The sequence below is a fragment of the Ornithorhynchus anatinus genome, chromosome X5 (assembly GCF_004115215.2).
Source record: "Ornithorhynchus anatinus isolate Pmale09 chromosome X5, mOrnAna1.pri.v4, whole genome shotgun sequence".
In the NCBI taxonomy this organism is placed as follows: domain Eukaryota; kingdom Metazoa; phylum Chordata; class Mammalia; order Monotremata; family Ornithorhynchidae; genus Ornithorhynchus; species Ornithorhynchus anatinus.
The window spans coordinates 5,389,462-5,409,355 of NC_041753.1; the positions used below are offsets into that span (position 1 = coordinate 5,389,462).

General features: G+C 59.8%; 2 protein-coding genes and 1 long non-coding RNA gene across 3 annotated transcripts; all 3 read left to right on the forward strand.

Moving 5' to 3' along the window:
- The first annotated feature begins 187 nt into the window (after nucleotides 1-187).
- LOC114807980 lies at nucleotides 188-1,072 on the forward strand. The gene is made up of 2 exons (XR_003755978.2): nucleotides 188-333; nucleotides 729-1,072. It is a non-coding gene; the product is annotated as an uncharacterized LOC114807980 (long non-coding RNA).
- Nucleotides 1,073-7,794: 6,722 nt separating this feature from the next.
- On the forward strand, nucleotides 7,795-14,447 carry LOC114808087. The gene is made up of 6 exons (XM_029055541.2): nucleotides 7,795-8,098; nucleotides 10,723-11,094; nucleotides 11,503-11,877; nucleotides 12,291-12,662; nucleotides 13,998-14,176; nucleotides 14,256-14,447. Exons 1-6 carry the CDS (start codon nucleotides 8,056-8,058, stop codon nucleotides 14,445-14,447), a joined length of 1,533 nt encoding a protein of 510 aa, XP_028911374.1. The 5' UTR covers nucleotides 7,795-8,055.
- A 3,043-nt stretch (nucleotides 14,448-17,490) lies between these two features.
- PVRIG (PVR related immunoglobulin domain containing) lies at nucleotides 17,491-19,534 on the forward strand. The gene is made up of 5 exons (XM_029055542.1): nucleotides 17,491-17,939; nucleotides 18,031-18,178; nucleotides 18,624-18,669; nucleotides 19,118-19,282; nucleotides 19,373-19,534. The coding sequence occupies exons 1-5, from the start codon at nucleotides 17,540-17,542 to the stop codon at nucleotides 19,532-19,534; spliced, it is 921 nt and encodes a 306-aa protein (XP_028911375.1). The 5' UTR covers nucleotides 17,491-17,539.
- The last annotated feature ends 360 nt before the right edge of the window (nucleotides 19,535-19,894 follow it).

Below are 19,894 nucleotides of genomic sequence, written 5' to 3' on the forward strand. Positions count from 1 at the left end.
GACGAGGAGGAGGAGAAGGGCCGGGAGCGGGAGGACGACGAGGAGGAGGAGAAGGAGGAGGGCCAGGAGGTTGACAGCGAGGAGGAGGAGGAAGACCAGGAGGACAACGATGACGACGAGGAGGAGGGCCAGGAGGACAATGATGAGATGGAGGAGGAGGAAGAGAAGGACCAGGAGGAGGACGACGACGAGGAGGACGACGAGGAGGACGACGAGGAGGAGAGGGGCCACGAGGACGATGAGGAGGAGGACGCCGACGACGAAGAAGATTCAGGAGCAGCACAGGCTTTAGCGGATGAAGGGGATATAGACGACTGGTTCAGCGGAAGCGGGGTGAGTAGGTCCCGCCCCCGTCACCCCAACTTTCCACGGGGGCTTGGGGTCGTCCCTGGGTGTGTGGGGGGGGGGGGTGTTACCCCTCGGCGCCCCCCTCCCGCTCCCCAGCCGAGGTCCTGGTGTTCGTCCTCAGAGCACCACCCCGACAGGCTCGACCTCGCCGAGGTGGGCAGGCGCAAAAGTGATCCCCAGAAGGTGGCCGGTTGGGGGGTTGGCCAGAGGCCCCGGGAAGTAGGAAGTCGGGGGTGAGGGGGCGGGGGGGGGGGGCGGGGGCAGTGGCTCACGGCAGGGGAGCCACCGAGGGAGAAGCAGACTGCGGTCCGGGCCGCTTCACGCTTTTCCATCTGTCTCCCTGTCCGTCCGTCCCGTCTGTCCGTCCGTCCGTCTGCCAGTTGGCCTCTGGCTCTGTATTTTCCCCTTAAAGAGACTTTGAGATGCCCCCTCTCCCCCGCGCCCCCGCCCTCCCGTTCCACCCACCGATTTCCAGGACACGCCACCCGCCCCGTTCTCTAGGAAGGGGAGGGCCGTCTGTGGGGAGCGGAGGAGACGCGCCCCCCCCCCCCCTTTCCTCCCCGACAAAGCCCCCTCACCCCCGAGGCCGGGACTCTCCACGGAACGAGTCGTCCTCCCCGTCTTCTCCCCCGGTTGGGCTGGTGGAGAGGAGGCGGGCGGGGAGACCAGTTCCCGGCCCCTCTCGGCAAAACCCGTTCACCCAATAAAGATGTTTGGAACCCGACTCTGAGCCCTGTGGACCCAACCCTTGAAGCTGCCGCGGTCCCGGGTGGCCGCAGTCACCTAGAGTTGGGGGGGCCGGGTCGGGGGCGTCTCCAGTGGGAGAGTTGGGAGATGGGCGAAGGTATTAGAGGCCGCAGACAAAAGAAGGAAGTGAAGGAGGGCTCCTCCGACCCCCCCACCCTGCCCCGACCCGCTCTCCTCCCGGGATTGCCCAGTTAGCTTTTCAAAACCCGCCCCGACTCGGGTCTCTCCTCCCCAGAATCCCCTTCCCCTCCGCCCCAGGTCCGGAGGAGGGGGTCTCCCTGCGCCGGGGGCCCTCCACAAGGGAGAGAACGAGCCCCGCGGCGTCCTCGCTGGCCACCCGGCGTCGGGTCTCTGCCCGCGAGCTCACGGGAAGGCCCCCGCCTCAGTAGCCAGGAGGTCCAGACGGGGGAACAACCGCCTCCGTCCCCTCGATGGCGTCGCGAGGGATTGAGGGCGATGGACGGGGCGGACCCGTCTCGCTCCGCCTCAGAAGCCAGGAGGGACGGAGGGGAACGCCGACTTCTGTCCGCTCGAGGGGTTGGGGGTGAAGGATGGGGCAGGGTCCCGCCTCATTCTGCTTCCAGCTCCCACGGCCCGGGACCGCGGGGCCCAGAGCTCTGCATCAAATGGCCTGGGAGTCGCTCTCGGAGGACACACGCTCCCCAGAGTTCGGTGGGGACAAAGGGCCAGTTGTCCGTTGGCGTGGAGCCTCCGCCTAAATCCAGAGGAGAACCAATACCCACCTCCAGGGAGCTCTCGGTCGAACGGGAGAACGCCGAAGGTAAAATAATAATGTTGGTATTTGTTAAGCGCTTACTAGGTGCACAGCACCGTTCTAAGCGCTGGGGGAGATACAGGGTGATCGGGTGGTCCCACGTGAGGCTCACGGTCCTCACCCCCATTTTACAGAGGTCACCGAGGCCCAGAGAAGTGAAGTGGCTTGCCCACAGCCACCCAGCTGCCAAGCGGCAGCGCTGGGATTCGAACCCATGACCTCCGACTCCCAAGCCCCCGCTCTTGCCACTGAGCCACGCCGCTTCTCTATACAGACCCAGGCCCAAGAAACAGAAGCAACGCGGCCTGGTGGAAAGAGCCCGGGTTCGGAAGTCAGAGTGTCTGCCCCGTGCCTGCTGGGTGACCTTGGGCGAGTCACTTGACGATGATGATGATGATGATGATGGTGTTCGTTAAGAACTCACAACGTGCCAAGCACTGTTCGAAGCGCTGGGGTCGACACAGGGTCATCAGGTTGTCCCACGCGGGGCTCCCGGTCTTCATCCCCATTTGGCAGATGAGGGGACTGAGAAGTGAAGCGACTTGCACCAAATCACCCGGCCGACAAGTGGCGGCGCCGGGATTAGAACCCACGACCTCGGACTCCCAAGCCCGGCCTCTTGCCACAAAGCCACCCTGTTTCTTCTCGCCCTCGGTTCCTCCGTCGGCGACCGGGGGATTCGGTACCCGTCCTCCCCGCCCTACTCAGCCCGCGAGCCCCACGGGGGACAGGGACCGTGTCTAACCCGCTTTGCTCGTACCCGCCCCGGCGGCGCTTAGTACGGTATCGCATAATAGGCGCTTAACGAATACTAGAATCGTTGTTATCATTCGGCAAACGCCTTGGAAACGCCCTCGGGGCTGGACTCGCGTCTCCCTTGGATTGGCGGAAGGCCCGGGGGCGGGGGCGGGGGTCAGGAGAGCGTCGGGGTGTTTCCCCGTGAGCCTCGACGTGGTTCGGGACAGCGGTGGCGGTGATCGGTGGGGTGATCGGTGGGGTGTGGTCGGCGGCTGTCGAGAACTCAAAGGCCCGCTGCCCCGTTTGACGGTCTCGCTTTGGTTTCAGGGGTTTCCCGGCGTCAACGTCGAGCGGAGGGGCCCGGCTCCCGCCGGGGAGGAAGGAGAAGAGGCCCCGCTTCGAGACGTGAGGCCCTTCTCCGACGGCGTTGACGCGCTCGCTCTGCGTCAGACCCCGTCTGAGCGCGGGGGAGCATAGGAATTAGTGACGGGGCCGGGGGCGTCTGTCCCACACGGGGCTCCCGGGCTGAGTAGGGCGGGGAGGACAGGGATTGAATCCCCGTTTCACAGATGAGGAAACAGAAGTGAAGTGACTTGCGCAAGGTCACGCGGCAGGCAAGCGGCTTGATTCTGTTCACCGTAAATTGTCGTTTTTGTCCGTCCGTCTCCCCCGATTAGACCGTGAGCCCGTCAGTGGGCAGGGATCGTCTCTATCTGTTGCCCAGTGGTCCATTCCAAGCGCTTAGTACAGTGCTCTGCACCTAGTAAGCGCTCAATAAATACGATTGAATGAATGAATTAGAACCCTTGAGCAAGTCACTTCACTGGGCCTGTTACCTCATCCGTAAAATGGGGATTACAGCTATGAGCCCCGTGCGGGGCATGGATTGCGTCCAGCCTGATGACCTTGTATGCACCCCGGCGCTTAGAGCAGTGCTTGGCCCATAGTAAGCGCTTAGCAAGCACCCCGGTGATTATTACTTCTCTGTGCTTCAGTTATCTCGTCTGTAAAATGGAGGTGATAATAATACTAATGATGATAATGATGATGATGATGGTATTTGTTAAGTGCTTACTGACTGTGAGCTCCATGTGGGACAGAGATTGCGTCCAACCTGATTACCCTGTATCTACCCCAGCGCTCAGAACAGTTCCTGGCACATAGTCAGTGCTTAAAAGATATAATAACAATAATAATAATAATAATAAAAGGTTCTTTTGAATCTACCCCGCCGCTCAGAACAGTTCCTGGTACATAGTCAGTGCTTAACAGATATAATAATAATAATAATAAAAGGTTCTTTTGAGTCTACCCCGGCGCTCAGAACAGTTCCTGCTACATAGTCAATGCTTAAAAGATATAATAATAATAAATAATAATAATAATTTGAATCTACCCCGGCGCTCAGAACAGACCCTGGTACATAGTGCTTAACAGATATAATAATAATAATAATAATAAAAGGTTCTTTTGAATCTACCCCAGCGCTCAGAACAGTTCCTGGCACATAGTAAGTCTTTAAAAGATATAATAATAATAATAATAATAATAGTAATAAAAAGGTTCTTTTGAATCTACCCTGGTGCTCAGAACAGTTCCTGGTACATAGTCAGTGCTTAACAGATATATTAATAATAATAATAAAGGTTCTTTTGAATCTACCCCGGTGCTCAGAACAGTTCCTGGCACACAGTCAGTGCTTAACAGATATAATAATAATAATAGTAATAAAAGGTTCTTTGGAATCTACCCCAGCGCTCAGAACAGTTCCTGGCACATAGTGCTTAAAAGATATAATAATAATAATAATAAAAAAAGGTTCTTTTGAACCTACCCCGGTGCTCAGAACAGTTCCCGGTACATAGTAAGTGCTTAGCAGAAAATAATAATAATAATAAAAAAGTTCTTTTGAATCTACCCCGGTGCTCAGAACAGTTCCTGGCACATAGTGCTTAACAGATATAATAATAATAATAAAAAGTTTCTTTCGAATCTACCCCGGCACTCAGAACAGGTCCTGGTACATAGTGCTTAACAGATACAATAATAATAATAATAATGATAAAAAAAAAGCTCTTTTGAATCCCAGGCCCTGACACTTCCCACTGGGCCACACTGCTTCTCTCAAGGTCTCAACCCTGTCCCATTTCTTCCTGAGGGATTTCCAGATCGGGTCTCACAACGGCCCCGGGCTAGACTCCTAAAAGCCGTATCTTAGAGACGTAGAGGTCGGGATGAAATTCCGGGCCAAGCTCCCCGTCCTCGCCGGTGATCTTGATGTTCGCTAAGCGCTGATCGGTCAATCCTAGCCATTGAGCGCTTACTCTGTGCAGGGCACCGTACTGAGCACTTGGAAAAGCACAGTATAATAGAGGCGGTAGACTGGTTTCCCGTTCACCGTGAGCTTACAGCCTAGAGGGAGGCGTCGATGTCATTAAATAAACGGCGGATATGTACGTGAAGCCCGCGGGGCTGAGGATGGGGTGGATGAGGGCGCGGATTCAAGTGCAGTTAGGCTTGCTGTGTGCTAAGCGCTGGGGTCAAGTCTGTAGCAGCGGATCGTTCGGTTCTTTCAGTCGTATTTATTGAGCGCTTACTGTGGGCAGAGAACTGAGCGCTTGGAATGTCCAATTCAGCATCAGATAGAGATAATCCCTGCCCGCGTCGGGCTCACAGTCTCGAAGGGGGGAGACAGACACCAGAACAACTAAACAGGCATCAATAGCATCAATATAAATAAATGGAATTATAGGTATATCCACAGCATTAATATAAATAAATAAAATTGTATGTAAATATGTAAATATATATATATATAAACTAATGTTGGTATTTGTTAAGCGCTTACTATGTGCAGAGCACTGTTCTGAGCGCTGGGGTAGATACAGGGTCATCAGGTCGTCCCACGTGAGGCTCACGGTTAATCCCCATTTTACAGATGAGGTAACTGAGGCACAGAGAAATTAAGTGACTTGCCCACAGTCACACAGCTGACAAGCGGCAGAGCCGGGAGTCGAACCCATGACCCCTGACTCCGAAGCCCAGACTCTTTCCACTGAGCCACGCTGCTTCCCCTATACACTATATATATATATATATATATATACACACAAGCATTAGTATAAATAGAATTGTATATGTATATAAATATGTGTGTGTATATACATAATGATAATAAAGTTGGTATTTGTTAAGCGCTTACTATGTGCCAAGCACTGTTCTAAGCACTGGGGTAGACACAGGGGAATCAGGTTGTCCCACGTGGGGCTCACAGTCTTCATCCCCATTTTCCAGATGAGGTAACTGAGGCACCGAGAAGTTAAGTGACTTGCCCAAAGTCACACAGCTGACAAGTGGCCGAGCTGGGATTCGAACCCATGACCTCTGGCTCCTCTGACTCCAAAGCCCGTGCTCTTTCCACTGAGCCATGCTGCTTCTCTATATACCCAAGTACCTTTTGGGGGGGTGGGGGGGTGTAAATCAGACAAAGTCCTTAGCCCACGTGGGGCTCGTAGTCTAATTGGGAGGGAGAACCCGTATCAAACCCGTATTTTGCAGGTGAGGACTCTGAGGCCTAGTGAAGTGACTTACCCAAGGTCACTCAGCAAGCAAGGGATGGGGCTGGGATCAGAACCCAGGTCCCCCGATTCCCAGTCTCTCCCCTAAGCCCCGGCTGCCTCCCTCTAGACTGTAAGCTCGTTCTGGGCGTGGAACTGGGCATGTCCTCTTCCACGTGCTTACTACAGTGCTCTGTACGTGGCGCTCAATAAGTACCCCTGATTGATTGATTCCAGCTGGGGCCTGCCTCGTTAACTCCCGTCTAGCTGTCCTCCATTTCAGCGGATGCCCCCGGCCTCGTGGCTAGAGCCCGGGCCTGGGAGTCAGAAGGACCCGGGTTCTGATCCCGGCTCCACCATTTCTCTCCTGCGTGACCTTGGGTGAGTCACTTCACTTCTCTGGGCCTCAGTCCCCTCGTCTGGAAAATGGGGATTAAGACGGCGAACCCCGGGCGGGACGGGGACCGCGTCCGAACCGGTTAGCTTGGATCGACCCCAGCGCTCGGTACGGCGCCCGGCACGTAGGATGCACTCCACGGATACCGTAATCATCATTACTGCTGTTTGTCCGGGAGACCCACGGGCTCCTCGTCCGATCCCCCGGGAGGAGTCTTATCTTAGGGTCATCCCCAGTCGCGCCGGCCCCGTCCCCCCGGGCTCCTGGGCCCGCACTCAGCTCTTCTCGGGGTGGCGGGTGGGCTGGGGGGAGGGCGGGGGGCTGTCAGGTTTTGATTCCTCCCGCGGCCTCCGCCGGGGAAGACCCGGTGGAAGAGCTGCTTTGACTCTGGTCGCGCCTGTCCACTTTCGAGGGGGAGGGGCCTCCGAACCCCCGATTCATTCGATCGCATTTACTGAGCGCTTACCGTGTGCGGATCACTGTACTGAGGGCTCGGGAGAGGGCGATGCAACAATTCCTCAGTGACCTCATCTGTAAAATGGGGATGGAGACCGTGAGCCCTACGTGGGGCATCCTGATCACCTCGTATCTCCCCCGGCGCTTAGAACTAGCTTGGCACATAGTAAGCGCTTAACAAATACCCACATTATGATCATCATTCACCATGAACAGACACGTTCCCTGCCCACAGCGAGCCGTTGCTGTGCCTTCCCCGACCAGTGACTACAGCTAAGCTTCCCCGGCTGCTCTCCTGCCCCAGCCCGGTCCGCGCTCATCCCTCCTCTGACGCCAACCTTCCCACTGGCCCTCCGTGTCGTCCGTCCGGACGCCGACCCCTGCCCTCGTCCCGCCTCTGGCCCGGAACGCCCTCCCTTCTCATATCCCACAGACCGTGACTCTCCCCCGCCTCCAAAGCCTTATCGAAGGCCCGTCTCCTCCAAGAGGCCTTCCCTGACCGCGCCCTCCTTTCCTCTTCTCCCGCTCCCTTCCGCGTCGCCCCGACTCGCTCCCTTCCTTCATCCCCCCTCCCAGCCCCGCACTCCTTCGGTCCATCTCCTTCGTGTATTGATTTCTCTTCACGTCCGTCTCCCCCTCTAGACTGTCGGCTGGTTGAGGGCAGGGAATGCGTCTCTTCTGCTGTTCTGTTGTCCTCTCCCAAGCGCTTAGTTCAGTGCTGTGCACACAGGGAGTGCTCAATAGATGCGACTGACCGATTGACTGATCCCCGAGCCTACACTCTGTCCCTCTCGGTCCCACCCGCTGTCATCTCCTGACCTTTCCACCCCGCCCCGCCACCGTGTCCGCTCTCGCCTGTTGCAATCCCCGCACCCCAAATTAGCTTTTTTTTCCTCCGGGGGGGAGGAGGGGGCTCCCTGGCTCCTGCAATCACTTCCTTCCTCTGCCTCCTTGTGCTTTCTTGCGGTCAGGCCTCCCCGCTATTGCACCCGAGGGGAGAGGAGAGGCGGGGGTTGCGAGACCATCAGGCCCGGACCATGGGGGTCTTCCGGCTCCTGCTCGGGGCACTGCTCTGGGAAGGTGAGTGTAGCGGGCGGGGGGCACGGAAACCGTCCGGGGCCCCCGGGGGGGACCCTGGAAACCAGCTTTCCGGGGGTGGTCAGACCACGCACTCCAGTCCACCTTCCCCGACTCTGAGGACGGATCCCTCACTGGACCGGCTGCCGTCCGGGTCTCCGTGGCGTTCGTTCGTTCATTCATTCAGTCGTATTTATTGAGCGCTTACGGTGTGCGGAGCACTGTACTGAGCACTCGGGAGAGGACTATACAACGATAGACACATTCCCTGTCCACAACGAGCTTACAGTCTAGACTGGGGTGGGGGGAGACAGACATAAATGGAAATAAATAAATAGCAGATATGGACATAAATCCCGGCTCTGCCACTTGTCAGCTGGGTGACTGTGGGCGAGTCACTTCACTTCTCTGTGCCTCAGTTACCTCATCTGTAAAACGGGGATTAAGACTGTGAGCCTCACGTGGCATAACCTGATTCCCCTGTATCTCCCCCAGCGCTTAGAACAGTGCTCCGCACATAGCGCTTAACAAATGCCAACATTATAATACCAACATTATTATTATTAGAGAAGCAGCGTGGCTCGGTGGAAAGAGCACGGGCTTTGGAGTCAGAGGTCATGAGTTCGAATCCCAGCTCTGCCACTTGTCAGCTGTGTGACTGTGGGCGAGTCCCTTCACTTCTCTGTGCCTCAGTTACCTCATCTGGAAAATGGGGATGAAGACCGTGAGCCCCACATGGGATAACCTGATTCCCCTGTGTCTACCCCAGCGCTTAGAACAGTGCTCTGCACATAGTAAGCGCTTAACAAATACCAACATCATTATTATTATTATGGTATTTGTTAAGTTCTTACTATGTGCGAAGCACTGTTCTAAGCGCTGGGGTAGATACAAGGTAATGTGGGGTTCACGGCCTTCATCCCCGTTTTACAGATGAGGGAACTGAGGCACGGAGAAGTTAAGTGGCCTGCCCAAGGTCACCCAGCAGACAAGGGGCGGATGAGGGATTAGAACCCACATCCTCTGACTCCTAAGCCCGGGCTCTTTCCACTAAGCTACGTTGCTTCTCTTATTAATGTTGGTATCTGTTAAGCGCTTACTATGTGCAGAGCACTGTTCTAAGCGCTGGGGTAGACACAGGGGAATCGGGTTATCCCACGTGGGGCTCACGGTCTTCACCCCCATTTTCCAGATGAGGTAACTGAGGCCCAGAGAAGTGAAGGGACTCGCCCACAGTCACACAGCTGCCAAGTGGCAGAGCCGGCATTCGAACCCATGACCTCCGACTCCCAAGCCCGGGCTCTTTCCACCGAGCCACGCATCAAGTCCTAGAATCCAGGTACCCAGCCCGGCCAGATCCTGGGGTCTCTGAGGCCGGCGCAGAGCCACGGCTTCGGGGGGCCTGGGTGGTCCGGGGAAGATGTTCACCCCCCGCCCATCCACCCGGGGTTTTTTTTTTAAGGTTTATGGTATTAGTTCAGCGCTTACTGTGTGCCAAGCACTGGGCTAAAGCGCTGGGCTAGATGCTAGATAATAATAATAATAATGTTGGTATCTGTGAAGCGCTTACTATGTGCCGAGCACTGTTCTAAGCGCTGGGGTAGACACAGGGGAATCAGGTTGTCCCACGTGGGGCTCACAGTCTTCATCCCCATTTTACCGATGAGAGAACTGAGGCAGAGAAGTGAAGTGACTTGCCCACGGTCACACAGCTGACAGGTGGCCAAGCCGGGATTCGAACCCATGACCTCTAGATAGACGCACTGTGGGCGGGGGATGCGTCCACCTACTCTGTTATGCTGCACTGTGCCGGGCACTCCTCACACGTCTCCTTCAGACGCAGCACGGACCAGTGGAAAGAGCCCGGGCCTGGGAGGCGGAAGGACCTGGCTTCTCAGCCCGGCTGCACCATTTGTCAGCGTGGCTCAGTGGAGAGAGCCCGGGCTTTGGAGTCAGAGGTCATGAGTTCGAATCCCAGCTCTGCCACTTGTCAGCTGTGTGACTGTGGGCGAGTCACTTCACTTCTCCGGGCCTCAGTTACCTCATCGGTAAAATGGGGATTAAGACCGTGAGCCCCACGTGGGACAACCTGATTCCCCTGTGTCTACCCCAGCGCTTAGAACGGTGCTCGGCACAGAGTAAGCGCTTCACAGATGCCAACGTTATTATTATTATTATCTGTCCGCTGGGTGACCCGGGGTGAGTCGCTTCACTTCTCTGGGCCTCAGTTCCCTCTTCCGTAGAATGGGGATTAAAAGGCCGAGCCTCATATGGGACGGAGAGTGGGTCCGACCTGAAGAGCTCGTATCTACCCCAGCGCTTAGTTCCGTGCCCGGCACCTAATAAGAAGCGCTTAACACATTTCGTGACGAATCGTGACCACTGATGGATCGGTTGAAGCGTAAGCACGTCGGACGGGATCCCCGGCCCAGCGGAGCTCACAGGCGGCCGCGACCCGGTCTCCCCATCTCACACCCGGCCCTTTCCCGGCTACTCTGCCCCGGTTCCGCGGTCTCCCCGAGAATCGGGGCTCCGGGCAGACCGGACCCCGAAGGTTTTAAGGGTCCGATCCGTCCTGCCCCCGGGCCCGACTCAGACTTGTGTCTCTCCCCCGCTGCCCACCACAGTCCCGGCAGTCCAGAACATCCGGCTGAAGCAGCCCTCGCTGATCTCGACCTCCGAGGGCAACTCGGAGATCCTGCCCTGCAGCTTCTCCGCCGAGCCCGAGGAGCCCCCGCTGCGGTTCCTGGGGGTCGTCTGGTGGCGGGGGCCTTCTGGGACCGGACGGCCCATCTTCGACTCCGAAACCGACTACGTCCACCCGGATTACCGGGGCCGGGCCTCCGTGAAGCAGGACCTCCGACGGGGGTTCGCTTCTTTATCCATCCGCAACCTCCGCAAGAGTGATGAGAACGTGTTCCTCTGCGGCGTCACTGTCATGGTGGAGGGCGAAAAGGTCACCTGGTGGAGGCAGGAAGGGACCAATGTCACTTTTGCAGGTGAGCGAGGCACCCCCCGCCCACCCCAGTTCCTCCTCCTGCCCTCCCAAGGGAATGCGGGGTAGGGAGTGGGTGTCCGGTGATAATAATAATGATTATCATCATCATCATTAACTGCTTAACGAGTACCAGAGCATCTGGGTTCAAATTCCGGCTCTGCCACTTGTCTTCGTGTGACCGCGGGATGGTCTCTTCACTTCTCCGGCCCTCGGTTCCCTCATCTGGGAAATGGAGATTAAAGACCGGGAGCCCCACGTGGGACGAGGACGGTGTCCAACCTGATTATCTTGTACCTGCCCCTGCACAGCCACTCCGAGTGAGGTGGACCCCCCCACTCTTTTGGGGTCCGATCCTCCCCGCCCCCAGGCCCGACTCAGCCTGAATCTCCCCCCCGTCTCCCCACCACAGTCCCGGCGGAGGCCCAGAATGTCCAGGTGAAGCAGTCCTTGAAGATCTTGACCTCCGAGGGCAACTCCGCGGTCCTGCACTGTTTCGCCTCCACCCGGAAGGGGGGGCCCCCGCTGCGGGTTCTGGGGTTCTCCTGGTGGAGGGGGTCTCCCGGGACCAAAGAGCTCGTCTTCGACTCCGCAACCAACTTCACCCACCGGGATTACCGGAACCGGGTCTCCATGAAGAAGGACCTCAAGGAGGGGTTCAGTTCCTTCGACATCCAAGGCCTGCGGAAGAGCGACGAGGACACGTTCTTCTGCAGGGTCAGCGTTGTGACCGAGGGCAAAGAGGTCATCTGTTGGAGCCAGGAAGGGGCCAACATCACTTTCGCAGGTGTGTGACACCCCTGCCCTCCCCCCGCCCCAATACTCACACACCTCCCCGATTCCTCCAAAAGCCCCTCCTGCTCTCCCCGGGGAATGCGGGGCAGCGGGGCGGGAGTCCGCTAATAATAATAATAATTACGGGACCGGTTAAGCGCTGTTCTAAGCGCTGGGGTAGATACAGTCTTATCAGGTTGGACACAATCCCTGTCTCACATGGGGCTCACGGTCTTCATCCCCATTTTCCAGCTGAGGGAACTGAGGCCCAGAGAAGTGAAGGGAAGCAGCAGTCCCGTGGCGGAGCCGGGACTAGAACCCAGGTCCTTCTGACTCCCAGCCCGGGGCTCTACCCGCTTAACCCACACGGCTGCCTTCCCGGGGGGAATCCCCCGGGACACCACCCGGGACTCGGTCTCTCCCCAGAAGGCATCCCGAGATTCCTGATCCAGCAGCCGAAGGCGCTGACGGCCCCCGAGGGAGGCTCGGTCACCATCTCCTGCCTCTTCTCCCCCCCGCCGGGCCTCGGGCCCCTGAGCAACGTGAGAGTGATCTGGAGGAGGAACCACTTCCACGGCAAAGTCATCTTGCGGTCCTTCCCGCCCGCCACCCCCGATCCGGACTACGAGGGCCGCGTGACCCTGGTGGGGAACCCGGTGGGCGGGAACGCGTCCATCCGGATCTCCGGCCTGCGGCCCCGGGACCAGACCACCTACTTCTGTGCCGTCTACGGCCGCCTCGCCCAAGGGCAGGAGGTCCAGCAGCAGAGCTCCCTGGGGACCCCCCTCACCGTGACAGGCGAGTCCCCGACGGGCCCCACCCGGGGTTCTCCCCGGCTGCCGGAGTAGGGCGGGGGTCCTGCAAAAGCGGGGTCCCCCTTTGGCCCAACTGGTGGGGGCGGCGGGACGGCAAACTCCCCTCCGTCTCTATTCAGTAATAACGGAAATGGTACTCGTTAAGCGCTTACTACGTGCCGAGCGCTGTTCCAAGCACTGGGGTAGATCCGAGGTAGTCAGGTTGGACACAGTCCCTTTCCCGTATCGGGCTCACACTCCTAATCCCCGTTCTACAGACGAGGTAACTGAGGCCCATTCATTCATTCGATCGGATTTATCGAGCGCTCACTGGGTGCAGAGCACTGTTCTAGGCGCTTGGAGAGTAAAATTGGGCAACAAGTAGAGACAATCCCCACCCGACAACGGGCTCGCGGTCTAGAAGAGACTGTGAAGGCCCAGCGAAGTGAAGTGACTTGCCCAAGGTCACACAGCAGTCATGTGGCGGAGTCTGGATTAGAACCCATGACCTTCTGACTCCCGAGCACATGCTCTATCCACTAAGACGTGCTGCTTCTCCTATCTGTCTGTCTCTGTTCATCTCCGCCTGTTTCTGTCTCTCTGCCTCTGTCTCTATCTAATAATAATAATACTAGTGATGACGGTTCTTGTTAAGCGCTCACTACGTGCCGAGCGCTATTCTAAGGTAGTCAGGTTGGACACGGTCCCTGTCCCACATAGGGCTCGCGCTCCTAATCCCCATTTTCCAGATGAGGTAACGGAGGCCCAGGGAAGTGAAATAATAATGTTGGTATTCGTCAAGCGCTCACTATGGGCCGAGCACCGTTCTAAGCGCTGGGGGAGATTCAGGGTCATCAGGTCGTCCCGCGTGAGGCTCGCAGTTAATCCCCATTTTACAGATGAGGTCACTGAGGCCCAGAGAAGTGAAGTGCCTTGCCCACAGTCACCCAGCTGCCAAGTGGCAGAGCCGGGATCCGAACTCATGACCTCTGACTCCCAAGCCCGGGGCTCTTTCCACTGAGCCACGCCGCTTCTCTACGACCTGCCCAGGGTCACACAGCAGATAAGGGGCGGAGCGGGGATTAGAGTCTGGCGGGGAACCGATCCATCAGTAGTCCCGACCGAGCACCCGCCGCAGGCCGGGCTCTGTACTGAGCGCTTGGGAGAGTGCGCCATTCGTTCAGTCGGGTCTACCGAGCGCTGACCGTGCCCGGGCACACGCTCTCTCCACTACGCCCCGCGACTTCTCCTCTCCGTCTCTGTCCATCTCTGCCTCCGTTTCCGTCTCTCTGGCTCTGTGCGTCTCTGTCTGACTCTCTGTCTCTCTCTGTCTCTCCAGCGAGGTCGAGGGGCCGGCTCATCAGCCAGCCGAGGTCCCCGCAGGCCCTCGATCTGCGCAATGACAGCTGCGTCACGGAGAAGGCCCGGGAACCCGGCCTCTGCCTCAGACCCCTCTTCTCACCCTCGGATCTGGGCCCGCTCCTCGCTCTCTCCCTGACCCTGAAGATCGGCACCTGCGTAGCCGTGTTCCTGAGACTCCAGGGAAGGGAGAGGGCCGCCCCCGGGGGGGTCTCCGGCCCCCCGGCCCCCGTGCCAGCCACCAGGCGGGAGCCACGGGCCGCCCGGCCTCCTGGCTCCGACCGGGCCGAGCCCGCTGGGGGACCCCAACAGGTCCAGTAAAGACGCCGTCCTGCTGTCCTGGGAGTCCGCGCGTCTGTGGGGGACGAGGGAGCGGGGCCTGAAATCCGGGGGCGGGGGGGGGGGGGCGGTTGGAAGGGGTGTTAAATGAGCGCCTCCTCCTCCCGCAGGAAGCGCTCAATAAATACCAGTCAATCGATGGTATTCGTTGAGCGCGTACGGCATGCGGAGCACTGGACTGAAAGCTTGAACGCGTCTTTACTGTTATATCGTACTCTCCCAAGCGCTTAATACGGTGCACACGGAAAGCGCTCAGTAAATACGACTGACCGACCACCTGGGAGAGTACGATAGTGTAGGGAGACCCATTCCCCGGGAGCTGACGGTCTGGAGGGGGTGTTGATTGCTCTTTAAGGGTGCAGGAGGGTACCAGAGAGGGTGGGGACTTTATAAGAACGATGGTATTTAAGCGCTCACTATGTGTCAAGCGCTGTTCTAAGCGCCGGGGTAGAGACAAGCTAATCAGGTTGGACCCGATCCCTCCCCCCCCCAGGTGGCTCCCAGTCTGCATCCCCGTTTTCCAGATGAGGTCACCGAGGCCCAGAGAAGTGAAGTGACTTGCCCAGGGTCACCCAGCAGATAAGGGGCGGAGCGGGGAATTAGCGTCTGGCCGGGAACCGATCCATCAGCAGCGCCGACCGGCCACCCGCCGGAGGCCGGGCTCTGTACTGAGCGCGTGGGAGAGTGCAGCGGTCAGTCATTCATTTAATCGTGTTTACTGAGCGCTGACTGTGTGCAGAGCACTGTACTAAACGTTTGGGAAAGCACAGTACAACAATAATGCGGTAAACAGGGACATTCCCCGCCCACCGCGGGCTCGCGGTCTAGGGTGGGGGAGACAAGGCGTCCCTCGAGGAGCTTGCAGCCTAGAGTTGCCGAATTGTATATTCCAAGCGCTTAGTACAGTGCTCTGCACATAGTAAGCGCTCAGTAAATACCACTGAATGAAAGTGGGGAGGGACACTAAATCAGATGAGAGAGAGGAAGGAAGGACAGGCAGGAAATTACCAGTTAGCACCAGGGCTCCAACCGCCAGGCCCAGGGTCCCTAACATCTCCGCCACTGCGGGGGACAGAAGTCAAACAGCGTGGCTCAGTGGAAAGAGCCCGGGCTTGGGAGTCAGAGGTCACGGGTTTGAATCCCAGCTCTACCACCTGTCAGCTGGGTGACTGTGGGCGAGTCACTTCACTTCTCTGGGCCTCAGTTCCCTCATCTGGAAAATGGGGATGAAGACCCGGGAGCCTCACGCGGGACGACCTGATGACCCCGGATCTCCCCCAGCGCTTAGGACAGTGCTCTGCACACAGTAAGCGCTTAACGAATACCAACATTTTTATTATTATATAAGGGCTTGGGAGTCAGAGGACGTGGGTTCTAATCCCGGCTCCGCCCCTCGTCTGCTGTGTGACCTTGGGCAAGCCACTTCACTTCTCCGGGCCTCAGTTCCCTCATCTGTCAAATGGAGATGGAGACCGTGAGCCCCCCCCGTGGGACAACCTGATGACCTGTATCTACCCCAGCGCTTTGAACGGTGCTCGGCGCATAGTAAGCACTTAACAAATGTCCTTATTATTATTAAATCAGTGACGGGGTACCGTTCGACGCCCTGATCAAAGAGGCACCGATTCCGTTATGAGGTGGCCGCATAAAAACCCTCACCTTGTTCCAGAGATACAGAGACAGAGAGAGAAGGAAAGGGTGCGTGGGTGCGCTTCTGGGTGTGTTTCTGTGGGTGGGCGTGCGATGACGTAAGTCTTTCCCTTTGTCGGTTTTCCCGTCAGGCGGTTGTATTTACTGAGCGCTTACCATCGTGCAGGGCACCGTACTGAACGCTTGGGAGAATACCCTCCAAGCCTTCCCTCATCCTCCCCCTTGGAAAAGCAGCGTGGGAAGGCCCCGGGGCCTGGGTTTTCCGTCGTCGGTCGTATTCCTTGAGCGCTTCCTGTGTGCGGAGGACTGTACTGAGCGCTCGGAAGAGGACAGCGCGCCGGTCGGACAGGCACGTTTCCTGCCCCAGATACGTTGACAGTTTTAGAAGGGGGCGACGAGACGATTATAGAAATAAACGACATCTAGGGCAGAAGGGCCGAGGGAGGGTTAAGGGATGGGTTCCAACCCCAGCTCTGCCACTTGCCCGCGGTGTCGCTCGGGGCCAGCCACTTCCCTTCTTCGAGCCTCAGTTTCCTCCTCCGTCAAGCAGCGGGGCTCGGCGGAAAGAGCCCGGCCGTAGGAGTCGGAGGTCGTGGGTTCTAATCCCCGCTCCGCTGGGTGACCTTGGGTAAGTCGCTTCACCTTTCTGGGCCTCTGACAGTGGAGATGAAGGCTGTGAGCCCTACGTGGGACGACCCGATTAGCTTGTATCTCCCCCAGCGTTTAGAACAGTGCTGGGCACGTAGTAAACGCTTAACAAATACCATCGTTATGATGATGATGATGATGATGTATATCATGATCGTATATCGTATTATTATATATTTATTATTATTATTCTCCAGTAGGTCCCCTCCCCATCAGTAAGTCATATTCCATTCCCTCAATCGTATGTATTGAGCGCCGACTCTGAGCGGAGCACCGGACTAAGCGCTTGGAACGGACGATTGAGAAGCGGCGTGGCTCGAGCCCGGGCTGGGGAGCCAGAGGTCACGGGTTCGAATCCCGGTTCCTCCACTCGTCAGCTGGGTGACCGCGGGCCAGTCCCTTCACGTCTCTGGGCCTCAGTTCCCTCATCTGTCCAACGGGGATGAAGACCGGGAGAGCCCCACGGGGGACCACCTGAAGACCCTGGATCCCCCCCAGCGCTCAGAACAGTGCTCTGCACCTAGTAAGCGCTTAACGAATACCAACATTATTATTATTCTCTAGACCTCAGTGACCTCATCTGTCCAACGGGGGTGCAGACCGGGAGCCCCGCGGGGGACCACCTGAAGACCCTGGATCTCCCCCCCCCACCCCAGCGCTCAGAACAGTGCTCCGCACAGAGTAAGCGCTTAACGAATAACAGTTTAACAATCGGGGCAACCGACGGCGACCGTCCCCGCCGCATTTCTCGGGCGCGAAGCACTGGTCCCCACGGTGGGGCGAGGTCTCCGCCCCCCGTCCCCCGCCCCGCCCCCCCAAACTTCCTGTGTGCATCTCGGGAGCGGAACGGGCCGGCGTCCGGGGTGGCGGGGGCGCCCCGAGGGCATGGGGAGCCCCCTGCTACCGCCCCTGCTCCTCACCCTCTGCCTGGGCGCGGGGGTCCCCTCGGAGCCGCCCCCGGTCCGGGTGGAGGTGCGGGAGGCCGGGGGGGCCCGGCGGCTGCTGGTCCGCTGCCTCTTCCTGGGCCGGGGGTCGGTGTCGCAGGTGGCCGTGAGCCTGGGGGGCCCCGACGGGGAGGGCGGCCGGGCCCTGGCCCTGCTCGACCCCCGCCACGGCATCCGCCGGGCCCCGGCCGTCGACGCCAGCTGGGACTCGGACGCCGGGGTCTCCCTGACGGTGGAGCGGCCGGACCCCGGGCCCCCGGCCCCCCCCAACGCCACCTTCTGCTGCAAGTTCGCCACCTTCCCCACCGGCACCTGGGAGGCCTGCGCCCACCTCGAGGAAGGTGAGGGGGCGGAAGGGGGGAGGGATGGGGGGGAGGGATGGGAGGATGGGGGGCCCCCCCCGCCCACCGAAGCCCCCCGTGTCCGGCCCAGGCGACGCTTCCGACTCCCCGAAGGACGGAGCCTCGGCCCCCTCGGGCGTCCGGCTGCGCGCTGACCTGCTGGGCCTCCTGGGGGTCTCGGCCGCCCTGCTCCTCGGCTGCTTCTGCCTCCTGCGCCACATGCTGCGGCGGAGGCTCTGGTGCGACCCCTCAACCCCCCGTCCCCGGCCCCGTCCCCCCCCCCCCCCGCCCGGTCCCACACCGAATGATACTAACGATGCTTTTCATCGGGCGCCGACTCTGTGCCAAGCACTCTCCTAAGCGCCGGGGTCATCGGGGGGGGGGAGGGGGGGAGGGGGGTCCCGCGTGGGGCTCCCACTCTTCGTCCCCACTTCGCAGGGGAGGGAACCGAGGGAAGGGAAGTGACTCGCCCCAGGTCCCGCAGCTGACGAGCGGCAGAGCCGGGATTCGAACCCAAGACCTCTGACTCCCAAGCCCGGGCTCTTTCCACTGAGCCGCGCTGCTTCTCTAGTCCACGTTTCACTGTGGGTCTCTCCGGCCTCCCCGGGTCCCTGCCCTCCCCCACCCCCCCGCTCCCTGTCTCGGGGACCGCTGACTCTGTGCCCTGTGCTCTGCCCTACTCAGGACGCCCCCAAGTCTCTGGAAGGCCGGCCCCTGGACCCGCACGGGGGTAACCTCCACGCCTAGGGCTCCCCGAGGATGCGGTGGGGGGGAGGGGGGGGGATCGGGGTTGGGGAGGGAGACTGCGGGGTCGGGAGGAGGGGTGGGAGGGCAGGGAAGGGTGGAGGGCGGGGAGGAAGAGTCTGGGAAACGGGGGGGGGGGCGGGGAGGAGGGGTTGGGGGCAGAAAGGAAAGGGGGATGGGGAGGGGTTGGGGCAGAAAGGAAAGGGGGGTGGGGAGGAGGGGGGCGGGGAGGAGGGGTTGGGGCAGAAAGGAAAGGGGGGTGGGGAGGAGGGGGGCGGGGAGGAGGGGTTGGGGCAGAAAGGAAAGGGGGGTGGGAGGAGGGGGGCGGGGAAGAGGAATGAAGGGTCAAGGAGGAGTGAGGGGGTGGGGAATTGTGGGGTTCTGCTGCCTCCCTGGCCTCCCCGCCCACCGTCCTCCCTGTGGCTCCTCCGCAGGCCAAGCGGAAGGGCCCCGAGGGTCCCCACACCCCATACGTCATCATCAACATGGACTACTTCTCCCCGCCGTCCCCCCCGCCCGGACCCCCACAGCCTTGCCCGCCGATCCCCTCGTCCCAGACCCCGACCCCAGCCTCCCGCCCCAAGCCCCCCGCCCCCCGGGCCCGAGGCCCCAGACGCCCCGCCCCGCGGCGGGCCCCGCCGCCGCCCCCGCCTCCCCCGCCTCCCCGCCCCGGTTTCGTCTCTGTGGAGAATCGGCTCTACCATCAGACCCCGGGGGGCCGCGGCCGGACCCTCACCCCCGGGCCCGACCCCCCCACCCGACCCCGACCCCCTTCTCCACCCCCGCCCCGACCTCAGACCGAAAACGGGCCCGGGCGCGGGCTGGGGCCTAAGCAGGCCTGCCGGGGCTAAGGGGCCGCGCAGAGGGGGAGCGGCGGCCGGCCCGGCTTTCGGGGTGCAGCCTCTGGGCCCCCACACCGCCCCCTTCCCCACCCACACGCTGCCCTCTTCCCCCTCCCCCATTTCCTGCCTAGGCTCTGTTGACAACAAAAATAAAAAGCCACTGGTCCAAACGCCCTCGGCCTCCATCCATCCCCTCGCGTGGCCCGACTGGGCCCGGATGTGGCCGTGGTGGAGGCCGAGGCCGTGTGCGTGTGTGCGCGAGAGACGCCGTGCCTCTGGGGGTGAGGGGCGAGGGGGGCACCCCCGCGGGGCAGGCCCGGGGCTCCGGTCTCGATCCTGCCCCGCGCCCAGGGCCGCGGCCGCCCCCCC